The sequence below is a fragment of the Hydra vulgaris genome, chromosome 03, assembly GCF_038396675.1.
Source record: "Hydra vulgaris chromosome 03, alternate assembly HydraT2T_AEP".
Lineage (NCBI taxonomy): Eukaryota > Metazoa > Cnidaria > Hydrozoa > Anthoathecata > Hydridae > Hydra > Hydra vulgaris.
The window spans coordinates 25,912,188-25,924,837 of NC_088922.1; the positions used below are offsets into that span (position 1 = coordinate 25,912,188).

General features: G+C 24.0%; 1 protein-coding gene across 1 annotated transcript in view; it reads right to left on the reverse strand.

Annotated features, from left to right (window-relative positions):
• LOC100209188 (glycerol-3-phosphate acyltransferase 3) overlaps positions 1 to 12,650 on the reverse strand; it is a 40,065-nt gene that overhangs the window by 22,576 nt on the left and 4,839 nt on the right. The window contains exons 3-5 of the mRNA XM_065792776.1: positions 2,256 to 2,389; positions 2,064 to 2,106; positions 1,907 to 1,970 (exon numbers count right to left, since the gene is read on the reverse strand). Of these exons, the coding sequence (XP_065648848.1) occupies positions 1,907 to 1,970; positions 2,064 to 2,106; positions 2,256 to 2,389 (241 nt within the window). The remainder of the gene's footprint in view (positions 1 to 1,906; positions 1,971 to 2,063; positions 2,107 to 2,255; positions 2,390 to 12,650) is intronic.

The window sequence follows — 12,650 nt, forward strand, 5'->3', positions numbered from 1 at the left end:
CTACAAAGATTGGTAAATAAAAATGTCTCTATAACACAAGCTTATGTAAAGTATCCCCTTCCAGGACATAGCCGAATGCCTTGTGATCGTAATTTTGGGCGCATTGAAAAAAGAAGAAGAAAGAAGGACAGGATAATTCTACCTTCACAGTGGGTATCGCTTGTAAAGAATACAGATACCAGAAAACCATTTAATGTTGTTTACGTGGAACATCCTCTTACAGACAACATGATCCAAGATGGAACCCCAGTTGTTAAAGTACTGGACTTTAAAAGGGCTTATGATCCCTTAATAAAACCAGTAACTGGAATTAGCGAATTTAGAGGAGCAAAATTTGAACGAGGCAATGTACCACTAAGTAGAATTTCAATGACCGGAGAATGTTGTGATGTCATAAAAACTTTTAAATGTGGTAAAAAACTTTCAACTCTCCTTTCACTCAAACCTAATAGAGCATATGTAAATTTTTTACCTGTTAAAACTGCAAAATTTCATGACATTTGTGATATTTTAACCCATGTCAATCTTCCCGAAGGAGTTACTTTTTATAGCAATATTCATGGCATAGATGGAGACACGAGTTACATTAAAGATATAGAATAGACTTATTTCTTTATTGTAATAATATGTTGAAAAATTACATTAGTTCTATGTGTTTTTTTTGGTGCAAAAAGTACCTAACTCTCTTAATAGGACAAAAAGTACTAAAGTCCAAAAAATAAAATGAACATATCTTCTAAAAGATTAGGGCGTAAGGCTTTAAAATAAACATAATTATTCATTATAATAATGCAATAGTCCAAAAAATAAAATAAACATACTTTCTAAAAGATTAGGGCGTAAGGCTTTAAAACAAGCATAATTATTCATTATAATAATGCAAATGTATAGGAGTTAGAAATTCATTAGCATGTCTTGCCTGATTTCAGGGTCAGTTTGAATATTCAAACTCCATTTTCTCAGAATGACTATTTTGTGACTTAAGTACTTTTAGCACTAAGGTCTTCAAATTCTCTATGAAGTTTTAGGCTAATAATAGGTACCCAAGGTATTACTTTTGTTATAGATGTTTTCAAAAAATGTATCTAGGAGGAACCCAATTTCTTGTGAGAGATGTTTTTGAGAGCAGTTTTTGTTTTGTTTTGCTCAATATAAAAATCCTTTAAAGATTCCAGTAATTATGCTTGGATTGATGTTGGAGTTTGGTTTTATTTAAACATTGGCTATCGTATTCTTATGGTGTACTTGAAACTCATAAAATCCACTCATTGTATTTGTAATACAAATATCTAAAAAATTAAGTTTTTTTACCTTTGTTTTCAAGTTCAACAGTATATTTTATAGAGGGATTTTGTTTATTTAAAGTTTTAATAAACAATTCTTGTTTTTCCTTTGAATAAAAGCAAGCATGGGTACCATCCACATATCTTTTGTAATTTATTGGTTGGAACAAGTTAACAAAGAACTCTTTGTTTTATATTTTGCGAAAACGCTTCAGCTATGACTACCATCAACAATAAAACAATTGGACCTGAATTTGATGAATTAGGTAAAATTTGAACTTTATTTTCGTATAAAAAATAACACTAGCTTAATGAGTTCAATTAACTGGTTCAATTATCTACAAGAGTTAATATAGTCTTACTTTTTAAGTCCTCAAAATCATTGTTCAATATGTTAACAATTTTGTAAAAAATTTAACTGATGTCAATATTATATTATTTTATTTGTTTTTACATTTTATACCTTTTAATGTCTTCTTTTTTAAGCCGTTTACTTTACATTATTTTGAGAGTATTTTAATTTTGTCAATTGCATTAAACCAACTTAACTAGAATTATTGTTAACAAAAATATTCATATTGCAGACAAAATATTTTAAATTAAATATTTATTTTAAAAACCACCTTATAAATTGAACAGATGTGTAATTTATATTTGTACGACTTAAAAGATTCCATGATGGCAACTCTAAATAAATAAACTTATGGTGTAAAATTTGTTAATTATAAAAAAACATCTTGAAGTTAGAAAAAATAGTTGATCTTATCAGAAAACACACACCTGCTGCATCAAATCTTTTTGTAACTTCATCTTCAATAATATGCTTTTAATTTAACACATAAATAATTTAAAAAAATAATATATTATTTAATATAAAAAAGGTAAAACAAAATAGTTTAATAAAAAATAATTTGAAATATTAGTTTAGTAAAAAAAAATAATTTAAATATTTTTTTAAGTCTTTTGATGCACCTCAATTCCACTCTTTAGAAATTCACAGATATCTGCAAGTTGGAAATTTCTGCTTAATGTTTCATATGAAACATTTGATGGTACAGGACTTCTAGGAGCCTCTAAATCGTGATCTGATTCATGATCTATAATGCCTGCAAAAGAAAACACCATCTAAAAATTTAAAATAATTTTTTAAAGCATGCAATTAAATCTAAAAGTATTAAACAAATAATAGTGTTGATTTCTTTTGATATTTGCAGGAAAACAACAAAAACCTTATTTTAACAAGAACACATAACTATTTCAAAAATGTTTTATCAAGGTTACAGAGATGATCATTTAATAAAAAAAATCATTTCAAATTTTATATCAAGTAGTTTTTTGTGAAACCTTTGTCATAACATATCAGGTGAATTTGTTAATCTGGCATTTTATCCATCTAGTTGGAATCATGTAACTATATCACGAATTCAAAAGTAAATATATAGAATTGGGGGAAAACAAACTATTCTTTCTTATATGCAAAGTTAAAAAAAACATTACTCAACAATAACATTATGTCCTACAATTACTTTAAAAATTAATCAAAAGAAACAGCGAATAAATGTCTGCAAAATACAATTCTTTTAGGTGAATTTACTTTATTTTTAAATACTTTTAGATCTCTGTTTAAATAAAATGACACCTTAGATCGCTGTCTACATATTCTTTTGGTTATTTTAAGGTAATTAAGATGCAAATTAAAAGTAACCCACCAGTAATAAAGTGTACCAAACAAACATAAACATTACAAGATTTTAGGAAACCATTGCTTGCTACATGCACTACTATCTGCAGCACGATTTATCGTATTCAATCACTTTCTTTTAAGTACTTCATCTTTAGGAAGACTTAAGTTTTGATTTTTTATATTATTTTGTTAGTGCAACCAACTCCACAACAACTTTTTAGAATTAAAAAAAAATAATTCAACAAACCGCAATTGATTTTTTAGTTTGTTTTAAAACAATACTTTTAATATGGAATGGCGTCACGCAGACTGGATAGATACTTAAACAAATCTGACTCTAAAATGTGTCTTTCAACATAATAAAAATGACATGTATGTGAATAGATTATATCCTTTTTAAATCTTTTTTCTTGAAAAAATAATGAATATCATTAGTTAAAAAAAAAATGTAGCCCTAAAACTACTTTTTAGGTGACAGGAATAGTGTTAAATAAATTTTGAACTAGTGTTTTATATATTAAAAAGGCCTAATGTTGCAAAAAAAGAAATATTGTTGCAAATAATATTATACAAATTTTGAACAAATATTTTGCAAATGATAGTAAACAAGGAATAGTGTTGCAAATAGTAAAAAAGGAACAGTATCACAAGTAGTATTTATTTACTTGATAAATAGTATTATTAAGTTAATATAAAAAACCAGAAAAAGTTTAAAAATTTTTAAATTATTTTTTTTAAATTGATAGAATGCCTGCCCAAACCAAAACCCTAAGTCAATGTATGTACACTTCCTGCATATTCTACCTAGCCAGTCAACTTATTACACTCCGGAATGTACATACATTGATTGACTTGAATATGTAGAGCAAGCAGGGAGTCCCTGTATTTATTTTATTTTGAAACTATTAATTAAATTCATTTGCAACACTACTCATTTTTGACATTATTCCTTATGCTGTTTGCATGACTATTTATTAAATTTATTTGTGACATTTTTCCTTACTCTGTTTTTCGACAATTAAAAAATGGGAAAATCACTCATTGCGACATTCTAAATTTTGCAACATTTTCTACACACCAACTTTTATATTGAGAAGTGAAAAAAATCAAACCCAAAGATCTTTCAAAAGGCATCAAGTTCATATTATTTAGTGGCTGTGAACACTTGCCTGTACTGTTAACATCATAATATTCATCACACTAAATTACATTTTCCATTACTAGTTGTAAAAAAGTTTTATTCTCAACTAATGCACACTGAACAGAAAAATATCAAAAGGGTGGAAAATAGTGTTGTCATGACTTTTGAATAATTTGACTGTCAACAAAACCAACTAAAATATTTTCTAAAGTTGTCATTTAAATATTAATGGAACAAAACAATATAAGAGCCACTCCAACAACGCGACAGTTTATTTAGACTTAAATTATTAGTCTCAAATATTTGTTAAATGTCAAAAAGTCTATGCAATCATATTTGCAATGAGATTGTATAGATGACATTTAAATTTTAGAGCTTCATAATTTCATTTTGCCACTATTAGGTTAGATGTTACTAGAAAACAAAGAATGGAGTTAAAGAGCAAGGAATCTGTTGACAGAAGACTTGAAAAGTTGTAGATTGTATGAGTCAGGAAAACATGAAGATAGGAAAGAGTTCCAAAGGGTTGATGTGTGGGGAAAAAAATTAAATGAATAAAAGTTCCATAAAAGGAACGGAAGTTCATTCCTTTTATGGAAGTTTTATTCAATTACATCTAACAACTTCTTATTTACAACTTTTATTTTCTCAATTACATCTTATATTTTTTTATTATAACTCTTTTGTTCTCAATTACATCTCGAAAGTGTAGATATAGCAAATATCTAGTTTAGATATAGGAAATATCTAGTTTAGATATAGCAAATAGTAGACAAACACAAAAAAGAGAAAACCTTTAATGAGATAATTGTTCTCAAAGAAGTATTTTAATATGTATTGCAAGCATGTAAGCTGGCACTCTATTTTAGTTTAAACAATTTAGAACCATTATATTAAAAACAAAGTAAACAATTTAATAATAAATTTGGGGGACACTAAAAAAAAAAAATAATAATAAACAAACCAACAAAAAAGCAAGTTAAATAAAATGTTGTAATAAGTATCTTTCACACTAGTAATTTTATAATGAAACTTTAAAGATCTTAGTATTAATTTGAGTTTTCATTAAAAACTTAAACTATTTTTTTTATATATGAATTTAATTAAATAACATTAATTAATTATAATTTAGAAAATTAGTATGATAATGAAAACAAATTCCTCTTTTTAAAATTTTGAAAAAAAGCTAAAATATGTTTAAATGTTTATAACTTTCTTGGACAGCCATAAATTTTTTTTTTAAATTTTATAACTATCCATAAAAATATCCAAATTAGACTATATTCATTTTTGATTTTATTTTTTTAAATTCATTATTTTCATTTTCCCGCATTATTTTTGTGCTGTGAACTTAACAGTGGTTGCTTGCATTTGCTTGCAGTTGCAATAAATCTGATAGTGATGTGGTGGTAATGCTCTTGCTTCATAAGTGAGAAGTTCTGAGTTCGATACTACCATGCCCCTGGTAGTACCACGCTAAACTTGTTTCTCTGCACAGCAACCTTGTTTTTCAAGGTTTATGTTTTGGGGTTAAAGAGTTGAGAGAGGGTTGATTCCACAATAAAGTAGCCTCCTCAACTGTAGTGGCTCTTTTAGCCTTGAGAAGGTAAATTACATTAAAAAGGTTGGAAAAGTAAAAAAAAAAAAAGGATAAGAATTGTATTGAAGTTATTTGAAGAGAGTAATGTTCCAAGTGTGTATGCAATTAGTAAGCTGCTGCAAAAAGTTGAAACAATGTTTTTGATATGTTGATTTCATACCAACGCTGAGGCTAATTATGTGAAAATATAGCTTATATATGTGATGTGCAAAAGAAACCAAGCATGTCAATCCATCACGATTCACAGGAATCAAATCTTTCAAATGACACTAATCAACAAATTTTTTAATAAGGCATATAACGCAAGATGTGAAAAGAACTACTAGAAATGGCACATAAAAAAAATGGGTTTCAGAAAACAAAGAAGTTGATGCTGAATTTCAATATAAGGAGCAATGAAGCTTTTTTTTAGAAAAGTAAGTTTGTTAATCGCTCAAAGAATTGTAGGTCTATATTTTTTAATGACAATGCTGGTAATGCTCTCAATGATGCATGCTATCAGAAGATGCAACCTTATTTCCAAATCAATAATTTGAACTTGAATAATATGCGTTTTTAATAGGATGGAGATAAAATGTAATACGTGAAATATTCACTTTAAATCTAAACTTTCAGATCATGTAGCATCACAGAGAGTTTACATCAATTAGCCAGTGATGTTTACCCATCTATCACCATTAAATGTTTATTCGAGGAATATTTGAAGAAAAGGGTCTATATCAAAAATTCCCTCAATTCTAAAAGAAAGCCTGCGACATGAAATACTGAAATCAAAATGTATTTATCGGAAACAGAAAAAAAAAATAAAAAAATAAAAGCCTTTTTAATAATTAAAAGTCCAAGTTAAATCACTCTTTAGAATTCTAGCAGTTAAGTTGATTGAGAGTATAAATAATTTTGGATCTTTATTTTGTTGAAAATTTATTTTAAAATATCAAAAATTTATTAACATTTAACTATTTAGTAGCCATAAATTATATACCATTTATTTATTAAAACATATCGATGGTTGTAAGGCAAAATTGCATATGTCCTATTTTTAAGCTTTTAATAATGTAACTTTTAAAGTTTTTAAAACTAAAAACATTTAAATATTATAAACTGTTAGATATTCATTTATATTTAGATATGTTGTGATATTTTTAGAATACCAAACTAAAAATATAAAAATCCATATATTAAAAATATATAAAATAAAGATATGATAAGAAACTAAAGATATTAAAAAATATATAAAATAAAGATATGATAAGAAACTAAAGATATTAAAAAATATATAAAATAAAGATATGATAAGAAACTAAAGATATTAAAAATATATATAAAATAAAGATATGATAATAAAATAAAGATATTAAAAAATATATAAAATAATGATATTATAAGAAACTAAAGATATTAAAAATATATAAAATAAAGATATGTTAAGAAACTAAAGATATTAAAAATATATTAAATAAAGATATGATAAGAAACTAAAGATATTAAAAAATATATAAAATAAAGATATGATAAGAAACTAAAGATATTAAAAAATATATAAAATAAAGATATGATAAGAAACTAAAGATATTAAAAATATATATAAAATAAAGATATGATAAGAAACTAAAGATATTAAAAAATAAATAAAATAAAGATATGATAAGAAACTAAAGATATTAAAAATATATAAAATAAAGATATGATAAGAAACTAAAGATATTAAAATATGATAAGAAACTAAAGATATTAAAAAATATATAAAATAAAGATATGATAAGAAACTAAAGATATTAAAAAATATATAAAATAAAGATATGATAAGAAACTAAAGATATTAAAAAAAAGATATGATAAGAAACTAAAGATATTATAAAATAAAGATATGATAAGAAACTAAAGATATTATAAAATATATAAAATAAAGATATGATAAGAAACTAAAGATATTAAAAAATATATAAAATAAAGATATGATAAGAAACTAAAGATATTAAAAAATATATAAAATAAAGATATGATAAGAAACTACAGATATTATAAAATATATATTAATATATATAAATATATATAAAATAAAGATATTATAAAATATATATTAATATATATAAATATATATAAAATAAAGATATGATAAGAAACTAAAGATATTAAAAATATATATAAAATAAAGATATGATAAGAAACTAAAGATATTAAAAATATATATAAAATAAATATATGATAATAAACTAAAGATATTAAAAAATATATAAAATAAAGATATGATAAGAAACTAAAGATATTAAAAAATATATAAAATAAAGATATGATAAGAAACTAAAGATATTATAAAATATATAAAATAAAGATATGATAAGAAACTAAAGATATTAAAAAATATATAAAATAAAGTTATGATAAGAAACTAAAGATATTATAAGAAAGTAAATTATTTTTACAATTACAAAGATATTTTGCAATAACTATATTGCAATTTTAGGTATTCAAAGAAATACAAACATATACAAAAAGATTTAATAATTAATACATTAAAAGACACGTATATCATTAGTAACTACTAAGAATAATAAGTAAAATTCATTTGAATAAATTTACAAAATTGCTTCAAAAAAACATTTTTAATTTTGCAGAATTATTATTCCACAAAATTAAAAATGTGTTTTTTTACTTGAAACTTAAATGAGTTCAATGATTATACCATATTTGCATTAGTTTTTTGAAAAGAATTCCATAACTTATTTTCTCGATATGCTATTGAATATTCTGTATATTTATTTAATTTCCTTGGCAGTTTAAAAGAATTTGATCAATTTGTTCTTAAGAAATACTTTTTATTTACATTTTTCTCAGACTTACAAATAAAATTAGCTGGAGTTAGGTTATTAATATATTTATACATGAAAATTTGGTCCTGATAAAAATTTATTTCGAATACATTCATCATTTTCATATTTCTCATTAAGGGTTTAGTATGCTCTCGTTTTTTTTTTCTGTAAATAATTCTTCTCGCACATTTTTGCAAACTATGTATTTTTTTAAGTTTTAACGGTTGTGTACTAGCCCATGTAATATTAGCATAGTTAATGAAACAATAAATTTAAGAAAAGTATACTTTAGACAAACTGTATTTACATATGGACAAACTCAGTACATCAGACCAATGGTTTTACTAACTTTTGATTGTAAATATTTAATATAGGGAAGCCAAGATAAATTATTATCAATAAGTATACCTAAAAACTTTATGTAGTTTTGCTTTTTTATTTGTATGTTATTTAAAAATAGGTCTGGTAATTTAAGGGAAAGATTTCTTCTTGCATTTTTTTATTAAATAAGGTATACTTTATTTTTTCAACATCTAATGAGTTTACTCGCCATAAACCAGTCATTTATCTGATTTAATTCAAAATTCATGTCTGCATAAAGTTGTTTGATACTATTGTTGGAAAGAAATAGGTTTGTATCATCCGCAAACATAATTGGGCTTAACTTTACTGATGCATTATTAAAGTCATTTACATAAACTAAGAATAAGAGAGGACCAAGTATTGATCCTTGCGGTACTCCCCACAGGATTTAAAGTATTCCGTATTCTTGATTAAAAACATATTATTTTCTATTCGTTAGGTAACATTTAATCCGATAGTAGATCTTATTATATATTCCATAATGCCTCAACGTTTCTAACAATATACAACGATCAACAGTGTCAAAAGTTTTTGAGAGATCAATAAATATACCTAAAGTAAATTTGTTTTTCGTTAAAGCTATTATTCATTTGATCAACTAATTCAATATTAGCATGTTCAGTTGAATGGTTTTTCTGAAATCCAAATTGTTTTTAATAAAAGTAAAATGTTTTTACTATATAAAACAACGGTTTACTAATACTTTTTTTATTTGCAATAAGTATATTACTGGGTATATCATCAAATCCCAGTAGTGATGAGTTTGGTATAATTTTGTTACCAAGATCAAGTCCTACATTTGTAAAATACTTATTAAACTCCTCAGATATTTGTTTAGGACATAATATATCAGTACCTTTGATATTGATTCTTTTTGGTAGCAAAGAAGTTTTAACTTTATTTTTCCCTATTAAATCATTTATTACTGACCATGTTTTCTTTGTATCTAACTTACAATTAGTCATTTGTTTGCTGTAATATACCTTTTTAGTTTTTAAAGAAGATTGGTATAAAAGAATTTGTATGTCTAATAATTTTTTTCATTAACTGTGTTTTTATTTTTTTTTTTAATTTATTGTATAATTTTGGTTTGGTTTTAGAGCATTTTATAAGTGTTTTATCCATCCATGGATTGGCAAGTGTTTTTGTTTTTATTACTTCATTTGGACACGCTTCATTGAAAATCTCTTAAAATTGTTTGTAATATTGGTTAAAAGGTTACGTTTTTTTAAGCCTAAAATTTTAGGTTGATCCTCCGAAATAGCTATATCATATATATCAGAAAATGATCACTTATATCAATCTTAAATATACCTGCCTCAAGTGACATTTCTAAGTGATTGTTGATAAAAATGTTATCAATGGCAGTTCCAGAAGTTCTATTTACCCGAGTCGGTTTATTAAATACAGGCAAAACATAGTATTTAAAAAACATGTCAAAAAAAGATTTTGTTTTAGGAGACTTGTGATATGTTAGAGCGTTTAAATTTGTATCACCAATGATATACAATTTTTTTATTTCATTGTTTATTTTTAAAATACTATTTTCGATAAAACCTGAAAATGGTCTAATTTTACCACTTGGTGGTTGGTATATGCATCCAATTATTTTTTGATTTTTTTGATTAATTACTTCGATAAAAAGATATTATTTGCAGCACATAATTGCTTTTTTATTTTAAAAGAATACTTTTCAAGTATATAAATACCTAGTCCCCCGCCTTTTTATTTCCTCACAGTTGGCTAATTAATTTGTAATTTGACAAACTGTAATTAGAATTCAAATCCAACAGACTTTCTGATTTATGCCAAGCCTCTGACAGAGATATGACGTCGAATGTGTAATTTACAATATCTAAAAATTCTTTAAATTTCTCAAAATTTTGACGCATGCTTCTAATGTTCAAGTGTAATATAGAAAAAGAATTTATATCTTTTTTAATTTTAAATTCATGGGGATCAAAATATGGCATTTTTATTAAACTCATTTGAATTTCTTGAAAAATATCTAAGTTCTCTTTAGAAGGATTATTAAAAAGATTGTCCTCAAAAGGATCAGAATTTAAATTATCAAAATCAACTTTCTCAAAAACATTATTTGCCTTTTTTGATAAATAAAAGAATAATCTTATATATGAAAATTTTTTTAATAAAAGTATAATTTATATATATATATATATATATATATATATATATATATACATATATATATATATATATATATATATATATATATATATATATATATATATTTATATATATATATATAATATACAAATTTTCACTTAGCTCGATTTGTCTTCTTTGAATTCACGAACAGATAGTTTATTATATATAACTTTGGCAAAATAACCATTTTGCCTGTGGGTTTTCGCCTGTGCAAATAGCTTTTTGCGAATTTTTCTAGTCGTCTCACTAAAATCTTTGTTAATATAAATATTCGTACCTTTTAGTTTAGAGACTTTTTCCATTATTACTTTTTGCAGATTTTAAGTTGTAAAAAGAAATGTCTTAATACATTATTCATATTATATTCATTAATAAACTTTTATTATTGAAATACAATATTGGTCAGGGATGGAAGTTTACCTATAGTCCTACTGAAAAGATAATGGGTGTCTCTAGTCTTGATGGTTATAGGTCAATTTGGCATAAAACATTTTGCCCTATGATAGGCAACTTAATAACAAGTTTATGGTAAAACCTCACATTTTGTAAAAATGGACATAAGCTATTTTGCTTTATACCCATCAATATATGTGTTTTGTACAAAAAATTTAAAAAAATTATAACCAAATCAAGTGTATTTGTTTTGTTAAATAATAAAAATGGTTTCTTATTGATTAAAGGTACTTGCCTTATTAACATATTTTATTTATTAGATTACTATCTAAAGAGTTACATTAACTCGTAACTGTTTGTATAAAAAAATGACATTATACTAAAATATTATTTTATATTACGTTATATAACATATAATAATATAAATAACGAATAAATATACTAATATAAAATATTATACTCACTATATATATATATATATATATATATATATATATATATATATATATATATATATATATATATATATATATATATATATATATATATATATATGTTATCTATAATAAGAATTTATTACAATATAAAATATTATATGTACTAGCTGTTCTAACCCATAAAATGAGGTAAGATTCAACATCGACCATTTCTATTCTTATTCTTTACCTCAATATTTTTATAGAAAGCGGTAGAAAAATAATTTTATATATATATACAGTGAACGAAATTTTCTTAGCCGCACACAATTTTTATAAGATTTTTCATTATAGAGACTTAATTAAACGTTTTATTAAGAAATTTCTGTATGCGATATATTTATACCATTGTTTGTTAATTGATAATTAAAAGATAATTGATATCATTGTTTTTATAATTTCTTTATATAAAAAAATTTAGTTATTTGATTTATTTGAGTGCGAAATTTGTATAGACGCAGTTCTGTTTTATTAAATTTGAGATATAATTTTTAGTTTTGGTGTTGAAAAAATCAATTTAAATTGTAAGTAATTTCATAATTGACTTATAAAAATATTTTTCATAAATTTAAAATTAAATGTTTCATATTTTTAGTGAAATGGCACATGGAAAATTTTTAAATGACCATGAAAAAGGTTTAATTAAAGCATATAAGGATTCTGGGTTATCTAATAGAGAAATTGGACGAAAAATTGGACGATCTGAAAAGGTGATTAGAAACTTTTTGAAA